This window comes from Passer montanus, unplaced genomic scaffold (genome assembly GCF_014805655.1).
Source record: "Passer montanus isolate IOZ18808 unplaced genomic scaffold, ASM1480565v1 scaffold18, whole genome shotgun sequence".
Classification (NCBI taxonomy): Eukaryota; Metazoa; Chordata; class Aves; order Passeriformes; family Passeridae; genus Passer; species Passer montanus.
Genome location: NW_024365381.1, coordinates 4,841,048 through 4,867,235, shown reverse-complemented (window position 1 = coordinate 4,867,235; position 26,188 = coordinate 4,841,048). Strand labels below are relative to the sequence as shown.

Sequence of the window (26,188 nt, the reverse complement as noted above, 5' to 3'; positions counted from 1 at the left end):
ACCATTAATATTTGTAGTTATTGCTGCTGGTAGCACAGCCCTGCCTAATGTCATCAGCATCCCCCTCCTGTCCTGCCTGTGTGCACTACAGTGTCACCAGCCTGGGCAGAATAAATCCAGAAATCTTTCTCAAAATGACACTTCTGATCCCAGGCTGAAAGGTTTCATCCTCTGAGTGCTCCTAGTCCTCGGCCATGAAAGCATCCTGAAGATTTAGTAAGAGACCAAACATCCACATACCTTTTAAACACCACAATCTTAAAAGAAAAGAGCTGAAATGGGATGGGGGTGGGGCTTTGTTTGTTTTAAAAATGGAATCTGAGATTAGATCTGACATTTCTACATCCACCCCCTACAGAAGAGGGAACCCAGGGTCATGGGGTGTGTGGGCCTCAAAAGCTAGCTTTGTCTGGGAGTGGTTAATCTAATCATTGTTACATAGACATCTGTTATTTCTTCTGAAAAATTGATGCTTTTGTGACACAATGATCCATCTATTTAGTACAACAGCCTGAGTAATTAAATTAAAAAAAGAATATTTTTGCAGGAGCATGTATTATAAAACTGCCATACCTCCTTGTACCAGTGAAAAGGCTGAGGAGAGAGAGTGGAAGATAGAGAGGGACAGAGGGAGAGGAGTGCTTTAAGTCTCGCATTGTTTTCTGCTGGCTGGAGGAAAACATCTGTGAATTGTTTGAACTGAACCTTAGCAGGGACTGTCTGAATCTGTGTCATCTCTGTTTAATTTCAGGAAATGATGTCACAGCGCATTAAATAACAATGCTGCATGATTTATTTTTACTTGTACATGCTGTCCTAAGCATTTCAGTTACACGGCAGTGTTTCCAATTAAGTGCAAGCTTTCGGTTTTAAAAAATATACTCAGTAATGCCTTTTTGGGGGGGCACGGGGTGTAGGGAGGCTGAGTTTTTTAGGGGGTCACCAAGGTTCAGGGCTGTCGGAGGGCTCTGGGCCCATTTGTCATGTGCTTATTTGTAGTTGGGACTGGATGTCAGCTCTCTCGTCACCCATGGCAACCTCCAGGACTGTGGGTTTGTTACAAAGCCTGTCTGGGGGAGAAAAAAACCTAAATATTCCGAACCGATCCGTCAAAAGACCTATTAGATAGTTATAGCCAGCCCTATGTACTGTAGCTTTTGCCTCGATCAAACTTTCTGCACTCCCCCTTCTTCTGTAGAAGAATAGAGGACATAAGTCAATTCTGTCTGCCATCTGTCGCCTCTCTCCCTGCTCCTCAAATTAAAGAGACAGTCCAAAATTTAAATAATCGGATACAATCACAGGAAGCTGGCCTGGAAATTATTACATGTGCAATTGGTTGAGGGGTTTTTTTTACTTCTCATTTTTATTTTGAAGAGGGGATCTTTATTGTGCTTCTTTGGAGATCAAAATATGTTGTGTGTTTCAGCTTCAAAAATAGCATGCTGAGAAATACTGGATTTGCAGTGTCACTGGGTTGTTTTCTAATAGGATTCCAAGTTATATATAGGGTGAAATTCACACACACACACACCCTCCCCAACCCCTAAAGAATCCCCAAATTGTGAATCCTGCAAGGGACAAGTAAATGAATCACACCACCCTTCCCCTCCAGCTCTCCTATCTCTTTCATTGCCTTTCTGTCCCCAAATCTATGGCAGGCTGATGGGCTGCAGTAAAATCCTTTTTGGTGCAATTAGGACAATTTAAGCTGTTGAGTCTACCTAATGGGCCTCTTCTAGGCCTGCTGTAAGAGTTTTTCACTGTACCCTGTCTGATATCAGCTAGTTATGCTTTACCTTCTCCTCTCCCTGTTTTTATCTTTATACCAGCCTGCCTGGTTTTGCCTCCTCCTCATCAACAGGCAACACAATGTGTCAGGACTGCAGCAAGGTGAATTTCATTCATGTGACATATGAGGTCAGCCTATGCCAAATCATAAGATAATGTGGCTAGATGTTACTTCCCAGTTTAATATTCTACCTGCCATTTTCAAACAGGGGATTCCTGAGAACAGCAAAAAACATGTGCACAGTTTTAACTGAGGTTTGATTAAAAAGCCTCAACTGAGCAAGCTGAATGTGGCCTAGTGAAAGATAGGATCAGCCACTGTTTTCCTCTGGTTGTTATTGTCAGATTACAAAGCTTTGCAGAGTCAGTATAGGAAGAAAAAAGAAAAGAAAAGAAAAGAAAAGAAAAGAAAAGAAAAGAGAAAAAGGGAACACCAAAGTCCAATTAATTAATTTCTTAAAGTAATTGAAACAAGGAACTGATAGTGACGAGAATTCGTTTATATAGAGCTGTGGCTGCAAAACTCACAAGGCAAAAGGTGGTTTAACCAAAGCATATGAGAATGTAAAGTGTTTAAACACTTTTAAAACTCCAAAACCATTGCTCTAACAAATGTTGTGAACTGCAGCTTTTAGAGATCAAGATCACAGTCAACTAGAGGAGAGAAGTCTTTGGAGTGTCTTCAGGCTCCACTACCTAAATCTGTTGACATCAGAAAACTCATACTTCATTCCTTTCTCTGTAATGTGAGCACATGATTATATGTAGATATAAAAAATATTTTTAGGGAAAATACAATTACTGTTTTTTGTACAGTGATACTACCTCGCAGCTTTGCCTGTTTAAAACTTTCTTCTCAAGATCCATGAGCAGGACAATTGGTTTCAAGGAATTTTTCAGTAAAATGAGAGTTATGTTGGGAAAACAAACAAACAAAAGCATGTTTCTGCCAACAGTTCCACAACTGCAAAGAAATGGATATGTCAATTCTTATTGCTGCCTAATGAAGAGAGTAGTTTGTGGCAGACAATATTTCTCTTGTTGTGGAGTTTGCCTTGAGTTATGATACCTAGAATACATATTTTAGAGTTGGTTAGCAGCACTTGTTTGTAATATCTAAAGCAATCGTTGGCATCTCTAAAGATTTGCAGTTATCTTTAAGCTAATTGCAGTACAGTTCTCATGCTTTTATATTTTTTATTTTTTATTTTTACCTGCTATCCTCAAATCTGCCAAAACTAATTTCAGTTGTTTTGTCTGATACTGGGTGATAGGCCATAAAGAGTTTTTTAAATCTTGGTTTTACCTTTTTATGATGACATTTCAAAATATGTATTTTATTAGTAGCAGTTGACTACTTATGTCCATAAAATGTTTAACATCTCATGACATACTCTTACAATCTCAGGAGAATAAATCTGAGTAGCTCAGTAAACAGCAGCAAATATTGTGGTTTAGTGTTTTTAAAAATCTGCAGACATAAATTTTTTTAGTACTGTAGAAATTTGACTGTCATCAGGATCAAGCTCTTATTTAGTCATTTCAAAGTGGGAACTTGATATTCTGAAGTGGATATACTGTGGAAATACTATCTGACTAAATCAGATAGCAATGGGAAAGCTCCTGTTCACTTCCTTAACGTATACTAAATATGTGAAAGGAGTAGATTTTCGTATGATTATGGCCTAGTCTAGATTACTTTAACATTGTTATGTCAATTAAAAAAACTTCAAAGGTTATGTAAGCTACATTGTTAGTTGATATGCTGTATACCTACGTGGATTGTTATAAATGCAGTTATTTTTCCTCACAGGTAAATTAAAAAATTAGGGTTTGAGCCTTTGTGCTCAAATATTTGCAGACAATTCACAGATTAGTGACTAACAGTGTGTATCTCTCACTGATTCCAGTGGAACTCTGATCCCTTTGAAAAAGCCAGAAAAGATGTAGTGAAATCATAATGGGAGACAGGCAGAAAAACATTTAGTAACTGTTAAATGCTTTAGCCACTTTATCCATGAATTACACTTAATAACGCTTTCAGTGATTCCCTGTTTTGTGATAGAAAGACAAATGTCTCAAGTGCTCAACTGTTTGTCACGTTGTCTTGTGACCCAGCTTTCAGTACTGTCCCCAGGAGCTCTGGTAGACCTGTGGAGTTTTCACTTCTCTTTCTAGCTTTGACCATGACAAGACACTGTGCCTTAGTTTCCCTGTTTTAACAGTATGGCATAATGATTGTGGCTGCTTTTTGAAGTGCTTTTCATATTAACAGATGAAAAACACTGTGTAAGGCCTGTGTCTTTTACTTTGCTACAGCTGAAGTATAGAAAATTACACTTCTGTTGTGGTTTTATCTTGCTGTTGAAAGAGCATGACAGTCATGCTGTGCTTATACAAATACCTGATCTTCTGTAGACTGAAAGTTCAGGAGAATTTTCTCTTTATGAAGGAGCATTTAATATATAATTAGGAGTGTTATATTTTTGCTGGTCTATACTAAAGACGAAAGCATATGATTTCTGCAAGCTACTTCAGTGCGAGTGTCTTGGTCTTGTGTTAATTTTGTCAGTTCTTTTCCTTGCTGGTGACCTGATGTGGTGATTACTGCATAAATGCTATCAAATATCTCCCAGAAAACACCGAGAGAAAGAACTTTGGGCATCAACTGCTGGCCAAGAGGCAACAGTGAGAGTAAAGGGAGAGTAGCGGCATTAACCAATGCGTCATTGTACTTCAAGAGCTTGCTAGTGGCTATTACCTTCCTCAACACTCTGGGAGTCTCCTGATGTGAAGCTGGACTTAGCCAGCTTTCCAGCCAGTCCTGATCCTTTCAGCTGCCTCTTTTTGACTCAGCCAGGTGCTTCCCACTTGTGCATCCCACTCATGCTTGAATGAGGCAACAGGAAACAGGAGGGTGACTTAGAGCGAGGAGTAAGGGCTGAAGGGATATTGCAAAGTCCCCATTTCATATTGACAAGGTCCCTGCTTACTGAGGACCATAGGTAGATAGCTGACAGCTGTTTGGATAGTTCACAAATGGGCTGTTCAGGGTTATGGAGTGTGAATAGGGAGAAAGATCATATGTGTGGTAACAACTGGAATAAGGGGTGCTATGCGGTCAGAAAAGTGATGTGTGTGTATTTGAGGGAGTCAGCAAAGGAGTGTTGCATAGGAATAGTGGAACATATTAATTGCAAAGAAAGTTGGCTAATTTGAGGGATCAGTTCAAAATCTTAATGTTTAAAGAGTGCTTAATTTCAACTATAAAGGGATATTTTGATTTTCTTTTTCAGAATAAAGTAGGAAATTAAACAGAAACGTGTGTTAATTATTGTGAAAAAGAAAATAGAGGGAAAATAATTTGATTCACTTCTCCCTTCCATCTTCTTTATTCTTTTGGTGGATTAATTCAAGAGTTGTGTTACTTGGTCTTGTCTGTTTTCAATTCAATTTCTTCCAGTTACACAAGGACACTTTACTGCATGATCTAGCATTGCTTATGAAAGAGAGGTGCTTCTTGAGTTGCCATGAATTTCTCTGTGGATGGTGGAATGAAGTGCAGAATTTTAGGATAATCCTAAGGATACACATTGTTTCACATAATATGCACATTTACACCTCAAGTTTAAACAGCCTACAACCTATGAATGTGTTGTATGGTGGCCATAAACTGCCAAGCAAATGCTTCTCAGAACAAAACCCCCACTACTTCGTGCATATCTAACCAAAACATTTGTAGACAATTTACTACTATAATTAATCTTAGCTGTCCTGGCTTTTATGAACTTACATCCCACAATGCTCTTGGATGCAACCAACCTTCTGGGAAAAGGGGCTCTTGCCATTTTCTCTCCCTTTTATTTCCCAAAAGTCATCCATTTAGAAAGCAATAATGCTTTTGAAGGAACCAGTGCAAAACAATATGTGTAACAGGAGAATAAAATGTCTACAAATGAACAGGACTATGGTGTTTTTCTAGAATGGGTACAAATAAACATAACTGTAGAGCAGTGGTACTATCATGAGTTTGGCTCCTGGGGTCTGAACCCTGTTCAAAGCCCCAGCTGAAAAGATAAAATAGTGCACTTTCCAATTCAGCAGTGTTCTAACATCCTCTACTGCATCCCAAGCAATCTCTGCAGCAAACTTCTAGCTGAGATGGAAAACTCTTTAAAACAAGGCCTCGGGACTCATGAGCTTTCTACTCAGTAGCCTTTAGGCTCACTCCATGAAAAAGTATCTTGCCTAAAAGAGGCCAAATATCACACAACAGAGCTGGTGGGAAATTCAAACTGTTCTAAGTAAAGAAGTCAATAGAGCTGCTGTAGTGAAAGGTAATGTTCAGAGTGAGATCACCGTGTTATGATCTCATGCTGAACATCGGGACTGGTTTGGTTTTTTTTTCCCGGATTATGAAACTAGCCTGAGGCCAGTCTGGTGAGAGTCTGAGAAAGATACAGAAGGATATTTGGAGAGCCTGGACTACCAGGGCCCTTATTCCCCAAAAAGTGTAACAGAGGCTGAAAAAAAAAGAGAGAAATGAGAGCTGTATTGTTATTTCCAGTGCTCTTTCCATCTATCCCAAAAATAGAAGATCTAGCCCTAGACAGAGAATGTGTATACTGAAGCAGTGAATAAGCACAGGCTACAAAGAGATAACAGGAGAAATTACTGAAGAGGAACAAAACACCTTGCAGGAATAATGGGATTCAGCAGCCAAACCCCAGTCGTTTAGACTGTAGAACAATCTGTGGAAGTGCCTTTGCTTAGCACTTTTAAAACTAGACTCCAAAAAAACACTTGAAGGTATACTGCTGAGAAACATCTTACATTCCTGTGCTTACACTAAAGTAGTCTTGCCTGAAGGTTTTCTCATATTTTCATGTTTTCTTATTAATGGTTAAAAACTGAAAAGTATCTTGAAATTAGAGCTGTTTTCAAAAGGAAGCCTTCCCAAATTTGGCTTCCTTTAGGTTTAAGTTTATGTTGTATTTGTTTCAACTTTTTTTATGATGTTTCATGTATCTGTCAGTGGAAAAATTATTGCAAAATTAACTTACAAAGTCAAACTAGAAATGGGCTTGAGACACAAACTGAAGAACTAAGCTTAAGAGAAATATTTAATTACTGTTCCTTGAGGCCCGGGGAGTGGATGCTGAAGGTCAGCCAGGCTTGGGCTCTGTCAAACTGACAAAGAAAGTAACTTTGTATTGAGAAACTTATGTAAAAAACACCTCCCTTTCAGATATTCAGAAGCAGAAACTGCCACAATACATACAGTGCTCTCCATTCACAATTTGGGAAGTTTCAGCAATATCTGGGTAAGGTACAGGTCTGAAATCAACCCCTACCCAGCTTAGTCTTCCCCCAATATATCTGACATCTGCTTCAACATTTGCTCTTTGAAACACCAATCCAAAACACCAAAAATTGTTTGAGCATCCAAAATACAAATGTTGATTTTTAAGGTCATGGATCCAATGCAAATTTAATATAAAATGGAGTTGACTATGGATTTACACAGAAGTTTGAATGCCATAATGGGTGAAAAACATAGCTTTTTCACCTGCTTTTCACTTACAGACATTTATGGCAATTTGATGCCATGATTCAAAAACAAAGCTTGGGCCCTCAGAGGGGCAGAATGACCGCGAGGAAATATTGACTGAATGCCTGCTGTCTTCAGCTGCTGAATTTCACACACAGCTTTCCTCAAAAGTATCAGGAAGAAAGAGATTGTATTTTGAATTTAAAATGAAATTTTACTCTTGAACATTACTTTATAACAATGTAACTGTGGGGTTCCATGTTCATCTCAATGCCTTCCAGATCAAATGAACTCTACTTTCATGGTAGAAAAATGCTTTATTTTTTTTCCTCTTTTTTTTTTATTTTTTCCTCTTTCGTTGCCAGAATTAGAAATTTAGTCTTGGATCTTCGATCCAAGTCGGATTCTTTCTGGCTTGCTTATTGGCAGTCGCAAGGATTATATGATAACAGTAATGTTGCAATTACAATGGTAAAGCTATGCAATTACAATAATAAATAGAAGATGGATTGGCCAGAAAAAAAGTCCCGTTTTCTTGCCCGTAGCTAGACTGGCTTTATGAAGAAAAATATGACAAACTTCTATTATGGATTGAAGTCAATGACATTTTTTTGTCAACAGAGAATCAAATGCAATTCAGATGCACAGGGACATAAATCTGTTCAGTAAGTCAGTCACCTTTCAGAACACCACTGCTTAGTTCTATTTTTCTTCTTTTGGGTATTTTTTTCTGTCTGGCACAACATAGGGTTAGTAAGTCAGGCATGTTTGGAAGGTTTATAAAGAAGTGAAGCAAGAGGACAAAGATCTCTTTTTCTCCCTCTTAATTTTACTTTCTGGGAATGTGCTTGTGTAGCCATTTTAAAGTTGCCACAGGCATGACATGCCTTTATTAGGATTTTCATATACGTTTCAGGAGTTACCTGCTTTAGAAATGAGAGCAGGAGCCTTCCATGGCTGCATGATGGAATCCTCCTAGCTGCAAAAGCAGTGAAAACTGACCTTTGCTCCCTGAACATGGAGTCTTCTGGCATGGAGCTCAGTTTTCCTACTGCTCTTCACAACTGTAAATAATGTTAGTATACCCTGAATTCAGAGCATGCAGCACTTTACATTACTATTGTGTATCTTAAAATAAACAACATTGCAAGCTGTTTATTTTGGTGTTACTATGTATGCATTTTTTAAACAGTGGTTACTTAAACAAACGTCTCTGTTCCCACAGCACTTAAAAGCTGCTGTTTGCTCATTGTGGTTTTTGGGTTTTGTCACTTTTGTTTTGATTGTTTCTGAAAATCACACTGGAGGATACAGAAGACAGGAGTAAGTTGTACTTGTTCCAAGCAAATGCTTCATGTCACAGCTTTTTCTTTGTGCCAGTTTTTCCCATGTTCCTAGCAGAAATACTTTTGGTTTAGCTCAAATATAGAGATCACCAGTATTCCAGACTGGTTGCAACTCTTCTCAAATGCATTTCTGCAGGCCAGTCAAGCCATGTATTTGCTATCAGAATTTGACACTGAGATAGCAAAATTGTTTTAATAACATTAGTACTGATTATTTATTCATTGCTCAGCAAGACAAAAGGGGTAGGGGATGAGAATTTAGGAAATTGAGGGTTTCCACATCTTCTTTCATCCTCCCTCATCAGTCTTCATTCATCCTCCCTAGAAACCTCAAGTGCAGAGCAAACTTCTGTGGTTGGAAATGCTGATAGGAGGTTGATGAAAAAGCCATAATCAGACATCAGCCTTTCAAAGCCCCATTGCCACAGCTTTGTGCCCTCTACCTACACAGGGAACTCAGGGGACACTCACTGGTCTGACACTGTTCTGGTAGAGGGCTAGGTGATCTGCAGTGATTTTCGCCTGTAGCAGTGAGCTTTTGGTGATGGCTCTGCTTCTTGCTATGCCACGTATACTGTTCTTATTGTGTATTTGGCTAAATCTTAGTAAAAGGTTAAGGAAAAGGCTTATTTCTCCCTTCCCTCACTCTCCTTCCCTTTGTGAAAGATGTTTATGGTACCTTGTGATTGTGATAGTTATTCTACAGTTGTTTTGTTCCACTTTGCCAATTTTTCCTAGGTAATCTTCAATTAGTCCTTTTAACTAAGAAAGAAAAATACTTATCTGAGTCTGTAGAATTGTGTCTTAAGGGACCAAGAATTCAGAGGCTTCCTCTGTGTGAATATTACACTATTATAAGGAAAGCTGAGGACAGCACAGCAAGGCCAACGTCAGAATTTCTTAGCAGTGGCAACAGTGGTAGGTTGAGGGGTATGTATTGCTAAAAATGGGTGGTCATCTTACCAACTTCTGCCCTGATTTTGGAGTGAAAGTGTGCCTGGGCAGTCATGAAAGTGCTGAGGTGATTCCTGTGTGGAAAGGGTTTGACAGGAGTGCTCCAACAAACATGGGAGGCAGCACTAAACAGTATCAGGTACTGGACTAGCTCTGTCCAGCCTTGAGATCAGAACAGCAGAGGGGTTTGGTTTCCTTGTGCTTGGATACAGATGAGAACTGAGTCCGAATTATTCAATTGTAGAACTTGTAAAAGTTGACTGTTTTTCTGCAACAGAAAGTAATCTCTTCACTCAACTACTAATTGCCCCATGATGTTAATCAAGCAAGATTCTTAGATATGGAAAATTAGTGTTTGAGAAAAGTTGTGAATGCAGTTCTTTTGCAATTTGTGTAGACTGTAAACCAGTCTGGCCTCCTTAATTATGGTCTTCAAAGATAAACAGGTTGAAGGGTGTGTTGCAGTCCTTGGCACAAATATAGCATATTTCAGTGCTTTGTTGAGCAAGCTGTGTGTTTTTGAGAAAGAAATAAAAAAGTTACTTGCATTTTTTAATGTAGTTAAGATTTATTATTTTTTATTTATAGCTCAGCAGGCATTGTTTTCAGCACTGTGTAAATGTTCATTTACTTCTGGACTTCAATACACTGGATAACAACCCCTGCTCTCTCAGTAGAGCTGTGACAATTAAGGATGAGGGGAGCATTTGATAGCAATGTGGCCAGCAGCACAGCAGTCCAACAGCAGTTGGACTGTGTCATTCTATCTATTGAAGTAGGACAGTATAATATACAAGTGCACCACAGCTTTTCTTTCCACTCTTAACCTTTTCATCTAATTTGCAGAGCTATTAGCTGGTTTTTTCTTTTCACCTGCTGATAATTTTTCTCCTAATCAACCATGAGTCTTCCACGACTTTTCTTCTGCATCACTCACTGAGATATGGATTAAATCTTCAATGCTTATATATATATATATTTAAGATAGTTTTGTATGTCTTTTCACTCTAAATACTACGCCAACAGTCTAATTTGTGACCAAAATTACAAACATCATTTACATCTGTAGGTGAACATTCCACCTTGTCTATCTGAGAGACAGAAGATGGCAGAATGATTAAAATTTTTAAAATGCTGTTAAAAGAAATGAAAACTACTTAGTGGCAGCAAAATTTTGTGAGAAGGAGCAGGTAACATTAAATATTTTAAAAGTATTCTAAGTGTTTTTTTCTTAGTTTTCACTAAATAAAATCTGCTCTATTGGCCAGACAATGCTCTGCTGAGCCAGATAAGGGTCAGCAGTGAGAGGTGATGAGGCCAAGAAATGATGCAAGTGTAGGAAGATCCCAGAAGTCCCAGTATTTTCTCCAGGCTTCTGGTGTGCAGAAGTTTAAAGACTTTCAGAGCTGGAAATTTACATCCAGATTGTAATGCTTAAAAGCCATTGATGCATTTACATTTTATTTTCAGGCCTGCTGTGGACCAAACCATATATTCATGAGCTACAGTTGGAAGAGCTTAATTTTGGATTATTTGAATCATTGAGGACATTTATTAGACTATTTTCTGATGTGGAATGGGAATGGGACATTTGAATAAGCTTCACATTTCTAGATGTGTAGACCTAACCTTCTAAACTGTATGAAAGAAAGAAAGAAAGAAAGAAAGAAAGAAAGAAAGAAAGAAAGAAAGAAAGAAAGAAAGAAAGAAAGAGAGAGAAAGAAAGAAGAGAGAGCAAGGATATCAGTTTACACATGATTTTAAATTAAACCTGCTTTCTTTCATGTAGCAATAGGAAAAACTTAGCAGCCCTGCAGTTTTCTAAGAAATTTTCATGAAGTGTTGGGAAATTTTTTCCTTTTCATTTGAAGGGAACCCTGATTAAAACTCTAACCATTCCATGTCTTTTCAGTGTCCCATTCTCCATTGCTCTGATCCTGTTCTTCACATGATTGATTCTGGCAAAATAAAACACTGATCAGCCCATACATTTGGTAGAGTGCTTTTAAATAAATATCCCTGCTGTGTCCTGGTAGAAAGCATTCACACAGTTTTGACATAACCTAATCATGTGCAAAGCTAAACCTTTAGTAGCCAGCTCTTGCAGACATTTTTTTTTCCTTTTCCCCCTCCCTTCTTCTTCACATGGCCCCTTCAGAGCTGCTGGAGGGCGTTGTTGAGAAGTTGCTACCGTTGATACAGTTGCTATTAATCACAGTCTGCCGTGTTGTGACGCAGGTTCTAATAACATCCCATTGAGCTGCCCTTGTATGCTGGAGGCTTACCAACAGCACTAGGCCTTTGATATTCATCTCACACCAGGATAAAGAAAATGTAGAGTTAAAAAAAAAAAAAACCCAACTGCAAATAGGCAAAGAACAAAAAAGGGGGGAAACATAGCAAAATCAAAAACAGACACGCTTTCTGTGTGCTGCTTCGTTTACCATGGGAGCAGCAAAGCTATAAATCTCTGCTGTGTTGTTTGAAAATTGAACATGAGGCTGCTAAATTTATCATTCATTCTTTGTTGTTTCTGGGTAGTAGCTGCCTGACTTGGCTGACTTTGGTTTCTGTCCCCTCCTCAATAACAATTTTTGTTGTCATCGTTGTTTCAATACATTACACACGCAAATCAAAATTTTACCGGATCAAAGAATATTGGAGGATTTAGTAAAGTGCTCATAAAGGGGAGGAGGAACAAATTTGCTGCATGTTACACATCATGCTTCCTTGGCAACTGACTCCCTCACATTCATAATTACAGGAACATAATTTTTAAAAAGCAGCATGGGCGGGGGGAGGGAGAGGGAGCACTTCCTTTGGTTAAAGACATTCACAACTTTTAAAAAATGTGAGTCTTTGAAAATTAGAAAAAAAAAGTTCACCCATATGCTCTGTAAAGATTAAACCTGGAGCCTGATAGAACTGCACAATCACCTTCTTTTGTTAACACTTCTTGTCCATGTTGAACTGCAAAGAAAAAAAGGTGGAAAGCAAGCCTGCTACAGATGTGACTGGCTATGAATATTCATGAACAACATTGCTCCTCCTTTTCTACTGGCATCCAAGCCATTCTGATCTCCCTCTCTTTTTTCCTCTTCTCTTTTCCATTCCCTTTCCTTCCTCAAGACTGAACAAGACTGCAGTTTTATTTCCGTAACAGCCTGGTGATACAGTTATCAGTGGTCTCCGAAACCTTTTCTTTTCATTAGGGGAAAAAAAAAAGAAAAATAAGGAAAAAAGAAAAAAAAACCCAAAAAAAAACAAAGGAAAAAAGAAAAAAAATTGTAATTATCCACAGTTTTATGAATCCACCTCCCCTTAATGTTCATTATTTAAACCAGCAGCAATTACAAGTTCAAAGGGGTTTAGAGGGCCAGCAACCCGCATAATCACTGCCAAATTAAGCGGGACTCATTCGTCACAGAAGAGTACACTCTGAGCAGTGAATCATGCATGCAGTGACAGGCACTGATTTACATAAAGACGAAATCTGTGCCCTCTAGGGCTGAGTGTTACTTTATCTCAGTGGCCCTGTGATATATGCATTTTCTTTTGGTGTTAGGAAGGTTCAGAGACTGATGATCTCTAATACATTATATTTTATTCTCAATAGCATCACTACTACTGCCTAAAAAATACTAATAAAATACTGCCAACACTAATTCATACATATGTGTATTTAGCTAACAATAATCAAAACTTCAAGGCTATTGAGTTTTTAAAAGCAAAGTTTTGTCCAGAGAGAAAACCCTTTTCTAATCTGTTACGATACTTATGAACCTCTTGAATTAGTTTTTATTCCATAACCAATTTGCAGATCAAACACTTATTCTTGAAAAAGACTATGTTTATTCTCCACTGCCCCCACTCCCTCCCCCGCCCCCCACAGTGATTTAACATAATATTTTTGGAGTCATTGTAAGTACTTGTACATATAAGTACAAGTACAGAGGCTGAGGCTGAGTGCATTACATTATCCCTACTTAGCTGACTATCCAAGGTGTTTCAGGTCAGTGGGATTCCTCCCGACAGAGACATGCTGCCGGGTTTGGAACAGTTGTGTCCATGAAGGTCTGACAGCAGAGGAAGAATCCTTTCTGTTTGTTGGAAAGGCATACCTTACTTTTATCATACTGCTTTGCATTGGATGCTGGGCTGTTTAAAGATGCTTTTAGATTCTGCTTGAAGACCAAGTTCTGCCCAGTCCATTTACCTACACCCACTGGGGTGGGTTACTCACACAGGCAAGGTGAATAATAATTGACCCTTCAGGTAGCAGATGCATCCATGCAGGTAGTAGCAATATTCTGGTACTACAATGAAACAGGAAAACAGCTTTTGTGTAATCATTTCTCACTTTAAGCTGTGTTAGCTGCAACTCTTTTCTCCACCACAACAGGACTGTGGTACAAACAGTATGCACGGGACTTTGGAAATGGTACTTAACTCTCCTCCCTTAGGGGTACCTCCTCAAAGGTTATTTAGAGATGCACTAGCTATGATTTGTGAGAGGCCTCCTTAACATATAAAGGCATGTTACATAAAAGTGTTTAATTCCCAGCTGTCACTGAGACACAGGAGAGTGACCCCAAAACATCTGTCTATGGCACCTTGACACAGATGCTGTTTCTACACCAGCTCTGGTGCAGATAGGAGGTAGCTGGTGGTGTCAGAAAGCAACAGCTGTCTAATCAGCCCTTCTTTTGCTTTGACATGCTACCGCACTCAGGACTGTGCTCTAGATCTAGCATTGCTGGCTCTCCTCCAGTTGTGAAAATCTGGGTTTGGTCCCATTAGGCCATGTTAGTGGTGGAGAAGAGCAGCAGTGTTCTGTATGTGAATGCACAAGCTCATTTTTTGCACAATGTCACTTGAATATGAACAAGATCCATACTGCATGTACAAATCACACAGGAAAATGTCAATTGCATGTATCGTTGCACTTAATGTGCAAGTGAATGTGCATCTACAATGTCCACCTCAATGCTATGTCCTCTGATAGAAGCTGCTGAAGAATTTGAATAATTTAGGTAAACTTAAAAACTAATCACAGCATACTTTAACTGGATCGCCTACAGTATGTTTAGTGAGGACACTGAAGTTCTTATGGTCGTAATTTAACCTCCACTTTTAGGAAGTAGTACACATTACTAGAAAACAACTTTATGGTTGGTAAATAGAAATTTGTACACTGAATCTCATATGGATGTAGTTTACGCCACTGTAAAATCAGATTAAATGGAAAGTTAGTGAAAGGGAGGTTATAATGTAGACTAAGAGTTTTTCTGATAGTCTATAAATGAAAGTGGAGCAAAGCTCTCATGTGATGACAGCAGAATTGTGTGAATTGACTGGTTTAGCTTTATTCTATTATGCATTATGGAGTTCATGAGTCACTGACATCTATACTAAGATCAATATTTGCAATATTACGTATGAAATAACTAATTTCTACCTTTTTATTTCATTAAATGCTTAAAAGATGTTAAATTACTATTTAAATGTTGGAAAATTCTTTAATGTTACATTATATTTTCAAAGAACATAGAATGTAATATATTGATCAATGATGGAGAGATGTGGAAATTAAAACCTTTTTGCCATATTGTACTCTTTTTTGCTTTATTGAATCAGGGCATTTTAACATGAAGGACTTGGCCTCTAGGAGTCACAGTGTCATGTCACAGTCTTTGTTTGGATATTTCTGGCTACCATGTACTGACATTAAATTTCCATATATTAATTGACATCTTCTACAGAAAAGTGAATTATTGAAATATTTTAAATAATGAGCACACATTATTTAAAAAAGAGTTGTCTAAAAGGAGTTGCAAGGCCTTTGCCCATGTAATTTCTCACTTTGAGCTCATTCATCTTCATCAGCACTTTAAGATGTCAAATTTTGTTGACATGGCTTTTAAGAACTGCTGCAACAGAATTCATATTTTGTCATAGTGCCAAAGATTTTTGCCCTTAAAGTACAGGAGAGTACTGGTTTTGGCTGGACTGAGAAAATAGCACATGGGAATGCCTGGAATTGAGACAGTGGAGTTGTCTCATCCACATCTACCCCATTTTAAACATAAAAGACTAAACTTTGGAACTGGTGGGATTTAGGAAGATAGTGGAATTGCAGGATGCTGGGTCCCAAGGCTGTTTTGAGCAGTGACCAATGCTCTTGGCCCTGAGGGAAAGAAAAACAATGAAAAGAAAGTGGCATTTTGATTTGATGTCTAATTTATGTAACTATGTCCAAAACTGTGCATCAGTATCACCTCAAACCCAGAAATCTGGGATTCACAGCAATCTCAGGGAGGTGTGTTGATCTCTGTAAGTTTTTGAGTTTTGGTCTTTTTTAAACTTGGGCATCCTTGCTTTCAGCCTTACTAACTGTGGTGTGGCCAATACGGTGAATATATTTAAATACTTAACACAGTAAATATCTTATTTTCTTTCACTCTTGATCTTGTGCATCAGCTTTCATATTTAATTTATTTTGATTTCTCTGTTTTATCTATGGATGTAGACTGTTGGGAAAGGCTTGGAGGATATAGTATCTCCAGTGATCAAATTCTCTTTCTTCTTGGTCTGAACTGTATGAAATCTTGATGAAGTGTAGGACTAAAGTACCCACCAACGTTCCTTTTATTGGACATGCTTCATATATTGTAGTAAAGTTATATGCATCCACATAGGTTGTTAGGAAAACTTAACATGCCGCTGATGTGCAGTGAGGGTCAGTTAATTGTGTAGACGCCCCAAGCCTACACCAATGACTGGATCACACTGTAGTGGTGATATGAATCCACCTTGAATAAAAAATTAAAGACATGTTTTCAGCCAATAGCCTAAGGTAAAATCCTAGTGTTAATAAATATGTGAAGATAAATGAGATATTTTTGTGTCTTTATAATTTATAAATCTTGGTACTGTGGATATAGGGACAGACATCTAGGAAAGATAAAAAATTAAACTGGCATATGTTTTACCATAACTGATAAACACATGTTGAGTTTTTCTGTGCAGAAGTATCTTGTTATGCAGTCCAGAAGCATTCCCAGAAGGGAACATTACGGAGCCTCTTTTCTTCCCAAAGGAATGGGGCTTTATTCACCTTCCCTGCACTGCCACCAACTTGTGTTGCATTAGCCAGAGGCTTTTCCTGGCCCTGCAAATATCAGTTCTCCTTTGAGCAGCTTTTTTCAATGCCATCTCTCAGTCCAGAAAAGCATCCATGTCCTCTGCCCCTGTGCCCTGGCCACAGGAAGATTTGAGTGGCAAGCCTTCACTTGGTCCCAATGACATAGCTCCAATGACATCCAGCTTTTGCATTTTCTGAATGCCACAAAAGGCACCTTTAAAATGTTGGTTTTCACCTTTACTGAATTTAGCTCTGAAGGAATCAGTGCTGCTGAAGGAATCAGTGCTGCAGTGTCTGGATAACAATACTGTTTTTCTTAGTTGCTGTGTATAAATTTACAGATGCCCCTAAAAAATTGTTTGATGCGTCTTTAGAATCTGTTTCAAACTCAATCTCAAAAGTAGGAAAGGGACTCCTATGTAAGCACAATACAACGGTCACTGTACAGTGAGCAGCTAACATTAAGATTAGTAAAGACCCCTAAACTGGTCATGCACATATCAAACTACATCCTGAGCACCTATGTGCTCCACTGATTTCTAGATATACTTCTGAAGAGTTATCAGCCAGTAGATTTACAGCAACTCTGAGTTCTTCAGTTTGTACTGTTTTGACTGAGGCTCTTGTAGCCCCTGACAGTTCGTGGAATCAGGGAATGACAAAAGTCACCTCATCTTCACCATGCTTATGCACTGACAAGAATTTTTTGGACCCAGTTTTTCCTGAAATGGAAATTCTTTGATTTCCTCTGACACTTATTGGTTCTTAGGTGACTTCTCCAAAAACCAACCATGCAAAAGAATTCAGGGTTTTTTTTTTCTTTTTTTGGCTTCTAGCCAACATCCAGAACTCAAGCATTAAAAAACAAGTCTATGTCACCTAAAAGAGACAGATGTTGATTCTTGTCATAGTATTTTGCAGTTAAGTATTTTTATGTTAACTGTCCACAGCCTTTAGGTTTTTTTATAGTTTTTTTAATCAGTATCTGTAATATCTGTACCAAAAAACCTAAAAGGGTTGTTACAATTTTCCAGCAAATGGCAGACTTAATCTTTTAACAGCTAGAAACTTCAAGAAATATTTAAAATTATTTTTCACAGTGGGTTAGCATGAATGAAAGTCTTTATCTAAAGATTCCACCTGACTTTCTGAAGCACTTAAAGTATTACCACAAAATTTTTGCTGTGGCTTATTGCAGAAATAAGCAGATATGTAAATAAGCTTTCTGGTGGAAAGGAATGCTATGCAAAAGGGTTTAAAGATTATAATTAAGTCTTATCTTGCTTTTGGTTGTGTTTCTAAAATCGAAGTTCAATATTAATATGCCAAGAGCAGTGATCATCCCTATATTTAAGAAACCCTTTCTTTCTAGTTTATTGATGGTAAACCAGCTAGATTTTTAACTGAATGAATATCAGAGAAAGGAGGTCTAGCAAGAGTATGGCTTCACTGTTATAGTACCTTTTAGCCTCATGACCTTACATCCAGTTGCAAATACCATTTCTGCTACTAGACCTCAGCTACAATTGTGTCCCCTCTCAGAAGAACCATGGCCTCAGCTGGCATCACGACCCTTTGGTTAGGCAGCGCAGAACTACATCATTGTGCCTGACCAGCTCAGGATATGAATCCAAATTGATTTGTTCTGTGAAGGTTTAGAGTAGAGAAGCATCTACTTTGTTTACCCATGTTATGCAAAACATAATTTTCCAGGTAGATGCAAATAACATTGACAATAAAATAATTTTTAAAGCAGACTTCTTTTTTTTTATTGAGCTTACCATTCCTTTTTAGTGTTCCTTCTATAGACTATTCTAACTAATTCACAGCTGTACAAATGATAGATGTATTTATCTGTGTATGCAGCTTAAATTACTATTGTTAACTGTATGCTATTAGGAATATCACGATGTGTACTGTTAGAGAAGCTATATATGATAAACCCAAACCCCTAAATACAGTGTATTAATAACAGATGTTAACAGTTTGCCTGTGCACCTTGCTTAAATTATATGAAAGAAAAAACGTTAGGTCATAAGATCATTAATGCTCATTGTGTAATGAGAGGTACTTCAAGACTGAGGTCTCCAGGCTTAGCATACAACCAAGTGGGACTGATCCTAGAACTTCAGAGACCATGTAACGTAAGGTGTTGCCATACTGATGAAATATCTGGGATACATATCAAAAACCCCAACTGCTTAATCAACATAATAGCATTTTACATGCTTCATTGTTGAGGGTTTTTCTTAAATGGAAACATTAGCTTTTTTTTTGCCTATGTTAGAAGACAACAAGCTGGAGTATCTGAGCAGCTACTCCAGTACCGTAAATGAGAGGCACCAAGGTTGGTGTCTGAGCCACAGGGCAAAAACCAGCAGGGCAGCACTTACATCGAATTCAGTATTGGCAGATCATTTGGTTTCACCAGAATGGCTTTGGTTTACTTTCCTCAGCACAGTTTGAAAGTTGTTTAGCTCTTCAAGAGTTTCTTCTCACTTCCTAATCAGAAGGAACAATGTCAAACCTATGGAAACTATGTATGCAATTGGCAAGGATTTCAAAATTGGTGTGTCCAGTTCACAGACTAAACTTGACCTATATATATATATATAGACACACATGTGATTCATTAATGGTTATGGGGAGTTTTCTGATATGACTTCTCATGCATGTCTCATACAAATAAAATAAATTATGCAGCCTTTTGACATGATTTATATATTTGGAACTTGATCCAAGTCTCAAAAAAAGCTAATGGATAGTCATCTTTGAGAACTAAAGCCAAAAAAGACAGTCAGTCACAAGCTTTCAGTATGGAAAGGGTAGGCTTGGATTTTGGCAAGAGTTTTTTGGTTTAACAGATAACTATTTTAATTAAGTTGCCCTTGAAGATGTCAGAGATGCCTAAAGACTGACATCTCTCTGCTTAAACACCAACAAGAGTCATTCACATGAAAGAGGGAACCCAGCCTTTCCACAGGGTCTAGCATCAAACCTGTCTTGCAAGTTACTCTGCTGGAATGCTCTTCAGTGCTTTCGGCTGAGACAGACAGCAAATGTGTCAGCAGGGTTGTGGGCAGGGTATGCAAGGCAAACATTTGTGCACAGAGCCCAGGATTCTAAAAGAGCTCAGTGAAAGTGGTAAGCACTGTTGAAAACTCATCCTTTGACATCATGGTTGGTTCTAAACCTGGCCATGGGAACGGATTTGAAGTTATTTTCACAGAGGTCACTCAGTGCAGCCACTGAGTGAAAGATTCACTGATTTGATTCATCTTCAAGTCAGAGTCAGAGCAGAAATACAAGAAGTTAAAGACGTGCACATGCAGTGCAGCATGATTTTGAAAGTCTTTTGACAAATTTATAAGGCCTCATCTTCAAATATTTACATAGAAAGTGAATAGGGAAATTCTTTTCAATAAATCTCTGGATCAGCACTATATCAACAAGCTGTATGTTAGATTTCTACAAAGGCTATTTTTATTATATGTGTATTTAATGGACATATTGCTATTTTGAGGGGAGAATTTTTTTTTGATGATCAGTAAAGGTAAATGTTCCTCTGGATGAAGGAAGGGATGGAAAGTTGTAGAGTACTGGTGTGATAAGTATTAGAGAGGTAAGACTTGAGATAGGAATGTAACACTGGAATTATTTAGATAACTTGTCTTGAAGTTTCTAAGCCATCAAAAAAGATAACAAATATCAAGTGAAATATTTATACTTCAGTTGCATACCATGTGCAGTGGGAAGATAGCTTAGCCTTTTTTAAAAAAAAATTTGTTAGGCAAATAGATATTTCAGATACTGGAGCCCTGAAGACAGTTGCCAAAATTAAGGAACTACTAAAACGGAACATTTAGGAAGTTTGGGCTATGGTAGCAGTATGAAGTTTAGAATGCAATCTAAACTTGTGACAGATATATTGCAAGTGGGGTCTTCAGAATTCACTGAGACAAGAGCAAAGTTCTCTCATTAACCAGCTGTATAGCATACTTTTGCATATTCAAAAACTAAATTCATCTTCAGATTTGCCTGGTGTAGTGTTATGACCTCATATACAGACAATAGCTAGGCTCAAAAAATGCTTTATACGTTGCTAAGTGAAGGATAGTGAAGGTAGAGAATGCCAGATACTTTCTTCCTTCTCTCTTCCAGTCTGTATCAGCTTTGTGGGGAACGAAGCTTGTATCCTTTCACTGGAAGGATTGAAAATTTTATGTATTCATACAATTAAGGACTTGCATCATGTTTTGCATATGCAATGGGTATTTTCCTGGGGCAAAGAAGTGCCATTTCCACAGTCCAATTACACGATTTCTGCTGTGTTTTAGGTCTACCACAACAAAAATAACACATTTAAAAAAGCACCCCAACCATGAAATGTTGAATCTTGTTAGCTTCCCTAACTGCAGGAACCATCAACATGGGCTAGCATGGTACAGTACAGTACAGTGCAGGAATCTTCACTCATGTGTGGAATCTTCACACTCAAATGTTAATGTGGTTAACTTCGCAATTTTCAGTGTTTTGCAGGCTTTACCAAAAAATGCTAGTAATCATAATAAAATTTTGTCCCTTAACACCCTCTCAGTCAGATAAAGTGGGAAGGACATTTCTTAAATTGTGTTTGGGGAAAAAATTGCAAAATGTCCCACTTGATTTTCTTAAGGTTCAAACCACGTCTCTCACTAAATCTGTAGTCTATGGCAGTGCCTAGTAACTAAGAAAATGAGATTGCTGGTTTGATAACAACAAAGATGTTGTTGTTAAGTCTGTCTTTACACAGATTTGTGCAGCACTGAACATAATGATGAATCTTTGTTGGGAACCTTGAACTACAATGGTTAAGATTAATGAAGGATCAAAGATGGACTCAGGTGCCTGACCTTAGACAACAATGAGAGAAAAATGTCATTCTGACATTCTAACAGTGCATTAAAAAAGAGAAAAATATTAACATTTTTTCCAGGCTGGCATGTCACAAATTGAGAAAACTGGACAATAGAGTACATTTACTGTTCTCTTTCTCATTGTCTTTCTTACTCCAAAATAAACTGGTTTTCTTATTTTCTCTCTCTTCTGTTTACTTTGTGGGACTCAGAGCTATTGGTCCAGCACTGTTGGAGGTCCAGGTGGAACTTTTTCACCCACCAGCATTTCTGCAGATTTTTCTGTCTGGCAAATTAGTATTTCTCTTGTACTTCTATCCATCAAAATATGGTTTCTAGCATCAAAAAGGTTCACTTCTCAAAAGAATCAGTAATTCAGAATTGCTAAATTTCCACCTCCTACTTTCATGCAATTGATGAGAATTGTAGTGGCGTATTGGTTACTTTAATATAATAAAATGTAAATGAGATAAGATTTTGGGTATTCACCAATGGTGTTGTGTAAACCCAAGTGACCAATGGAAACAAATTATATGATAAGACGTCATGTAAGAATTGTGAACTGGGGTCTCAGGATAAGAGATCAACAGAAAGTCTCATCAGACTGTCAGTATAAAGGTTTGTTGACTACACAGCCTTCTTTCCCACAGCCATCTGGAAATTCACAGGCTCCATTAACTTCCAAGGGTAGATTATCAAAACAGGTGCATTGCACTGTCAAGAAAGAAATACCCTGAACAGAAACTGAAAAATACTGTGGGCATTCTGTGTGAATTGTTGTCCTCCAAACTACAGATGTGACAGAAATAATACATTAGGTCATGCTCTAGTCTGGGGTGGTCAGGTGGAGCAAAATCTATGCAAAGCAAAAGTAATTGTAATTATGAAAGCCAGAAATTCTGAAATAAACTGGAAGTAATATTAACAGCATAACTGTGATAGCAACAGACAAAACAATTTAAACAATTCTATCAGCTCAAAAAAACCTTTAGTATTAATAGAGCACAAATTTCTGAACTTCATTTCCCTGAAAAATCTTGGTTTGGAAATTACTGAGAAGTCTGAGGATAACATGTATATAGAAAATACCTCAGATGAATAAATAAATTCCTTAGGCAAATGTATGTTATAATTTTTATAATCTCTATAGTTGTTGTTGTTATACTTGTCTATTTATATTTCAATGAATGAAAGTAGCTGATTTTGCTGCCTTTGTTTTTTACACAGCAAATTTAAATGTAGAAAAGTCTGTCTGCAGTTGTATGTCAGAATCCACAGCACTTGTAGAGAGTCCCATTGAAATCCAAATATGGATATGGGAGATCAAGCTGAAATCTGTTGGAGGGGGAGCAATATGACTTCATTGCCCTCTATCGCCATTCTTTTTTTTTGGCTGCCTTGCAGTGAATAATCAACTGAACTTGGATGGCAAAGAGAAGTTGCTATATAGGCTGCTGAGCTCCACAGCTAGCAGACCTGCCAAGTCTTAAACACTGAGAAAGAGACATTTGTCTGACTTCTTTCACACTGTCCCATGTATTTTCAGAAAACAAGTCATGCACTTGCAGCTTTACTTTTGGGCCACACAATTTCTGTTCTGCTTCATGATCCCTTGTGCCAGACAGACCTATAGACAGTTAGCTGTAGCCTGGGCCATGGGAAATCATGGAGTGGGAGAGAAACTGCAGCACCAGGCTGCTCTTTAGAAGTGTAAATCTAGCAATCAAAAGGGCCCTGACAGAGCCATATCTGGTACATGGACTCTCTGCTGTTATATGAGGGGCTACATGCCTCCCACACAACTTTTCCCCTTTTTCTTCTTCTGCAGTCACCTGACATGCAGGGTCACATGCACAGAGGCCTTGGGAAGTTGAAAGGTCTACAATGCCACTGTATAGCTGGGAAGAATATGCTTCTTGTATAAATATTAAGACCACAGGTCTAGGATTAATTCCTGTGCTTTCAAAAAGCACTAAACCTGAGCTCAAGTAAATGAAAATAGATTGCAGGCAACCTTCTGCAGCAAGAAGCATGTCCTGAGAGTTAGCATTGATACTTCAATTAATTTGCTCATAATCAGAATAATAGTCTCTTTTGCCATGGTCTGGAGGGGAAAAAGCCTTCCTAGGTTGTTTCTGGGAGCTCTTATAGATGCTGATATCCACCACAACCCTCTGTCATCTCCTCAGCACATGCCATAAGCAGTTGATATAGCACTGAAAACAGTAGAAATAGATTATTGAGCTGCTAATATGGTCATCTCTTTTTTTGAGTCTGTCTTTATGTCTTTCATTCATGTCCTCTTTTGTGGTGTCAAATTACTTTTCTGAGCTTAAAATGAATGCTAGCAAAGACAAAAAGCATACTTGTAATAGTAACCACCAGTGGTTATCTGTTCAAAAACCCTTAGTAATAATTTTGCATCTAACCAACATCAAGTATTAGAGAGAACTGTAAAAAGCAATGCTGCAATTTTCTTTTTCTTTTTGTGTGGGATACCAAGTCTAGTCAATAGAGATCCTTTACTGAGCTTTCCATACCTTCCTTTAGACACCACATTGGAGACAATATTGCCAGGACCTATTCTCTCATATGAGAGCATGAGAGATGGTGAAAACACCACAGTAGTTAACATCTTTTGAGCTATTTTTCCTGGATTGTTTTGAGCTATGATTCCAGTACATAGTGGAGAAGGTCCAAGGAAGGGCCATGAAGATGATTAAGGGACTGGAGCATCTTGCTCTGTACAAAGAAAGGTTAAGAGACCTGGGACTCTTTAGCCTAGAGCAGAAAAAGCTCAGGGGGAATCTCATCAATGTATAGGAATACCTGAAGGGAAGGTCCGAAAACAGAGAGCCACTCTCTTCTCAGTGGTTCCCAGAGACAGGACCAGAGACAGCAGGCACAAACTGAAACATGGGAAACACACTGTGAGGGTGACTGAGCACTGGCATAAATTTCCCAGGGAGGCTGTGGAGCGTCCATCCTTGGAGGTATTCAAAAGCCATCTGGACCTGGTTCTTGGAAACCAGCTCTAGGTGACCCTGACCCCAAAATCTGCACAGTTTGTGGTGCTGGGAGAGCTCTGTTGGGGAGGCAGTTGGAGAGAAAGATAGGAAAGGATGCAGTTGGATTCCTGAAAGACATGTTTACTGCTAAACCTCACATGGCAACTTTCTGAGGAGGGAAAGCCACAGCTTTGGGCAAAAGAGCTTTGGGCAAGCAGTTATGGAAAAATCAGCTGGTCAAAAAATGAGGAAGTTGAAGTCTGAGATGTCCTAGTGTTATGAATTGCATACATACTGTGTATATATGTATATATAGATATCATGTAACACAGGTATGCGCTATTGGCCATCAAGACCAGGGGAGTGCAATTTTTTCACTACAGCTTGCATCTTAAATTCATCTAAATGCTAGGGCAACTCAGCAAAGACTCATCCATCAGTACCAGATTAGCTTTTCCTTGTTCAGGTAGTATAACACACAGGAAAATTTATCAGAACTAAGTCCTATCCGGTCCTATTTAAAAGTTCTAGATTTTTCCATCCAGACATTTCATTGCTTTGCTCACATAGACTTCCAAAGAATTTATCCTGAGGGGCTATTTCTTCTTGCATTGCAGTTACAAGACATTAGTTCATGCACTGCCGGTATGTCAAAACGTGTAGCTGATAACTTGGTTACATCATTAGTTATTCCTACCTCAGGTGGGAAAAAAATAGCTGTCTTAAAGCACTGCTTGGAGTGCATGTTCTGCAGATTCTCACAGAGGGACCTGTGGTTACCTCAGCCTGATGATTGCTCTGCATTCTTCTGATGTAGACACCAAGAGCTGTTGAAAATAATTGAGACGCTTGTCAACAGAGGGGGAGACTGGACTTCATCAAAACTGTTTTAGTCTCCAGGACTGATGACCTTTTGATGGAGTTTGTTTTAGTTAGGAATTAAGTGTCCAATCCTGTGGAGTGTGAAGCGCCTTCCCTGAGGTGCCGAGTATCCCTGTTTCTCTTGCGGTTGCTCTGGCACTAAGCACCTCTGTCAAGACACTGAGCACTCTGCAGAACAGGGCTTCAAACTGCCTTGGAAAGGAGAAGCAAGGTTTTCACTTCTGATTTTTAAGAATGAATTTAAATTTGAAATACAGAATTGCTATGGGTAATCCTGTGTTCATTGAGAATGAAAGCTCTAAAGGAAACTAATTTAGCAGATCCAAACTAGAATCACTTTGTTAGCTAGAACTGGGATATAAAGACAGGTACTTTAATGCAGAAAAAATACATGTATACCATTTTGCAGAGCAGGAATTCCAAAAAGAGTGCAATTCCCCAATTGTCCTCTGCTGTTAATATTAGTATTACAATGCTGAGCATAATGTTTAAAGAAAAATATAAGGTTTCTGACTTGTTATATGTTTCCAATTTTTTTTTATTGCTGTAAACTGAGCCAGCTGATGAACAACCTCTAGGGACGAGACAGGATCACCCTTGTTTCCTGTTCAGCCTTG

The 26,188-nt window shown here is 38.3% G+C and overlaps 1 protein-coding gene across 10 annotated transcripts in view; it reads left to right on the top strand.

The window, feature by feature from the left end:
- The window catches only part of MEIS2 (Meis homeobox 2), a 173,186-nt gene that overhangs the window by 58,233 nt on the left and 88,765 nt on the right, over positions 1 to 26,188 (top strand). The window contains exon 10 of one of the 10 annotated variants that reach the window (XM_039705359.1): positions 11,113 to 11,816. The exons of the other annotated variants lie outside the window; for them this stretch is intronic. Coding sequence (XP_039561293.1) covers positions 11,113 to 11,187 — 75 coding nt within the window. The 3' untranslated portion in view covers positions 11,188 to 11,816. Of the gene's footprint in view, positions 1 to 11,112; positions 11,817 to 26,188 lie in introns of those variants that run through there. 10 annotated transcript variants of the gene reach the window in all.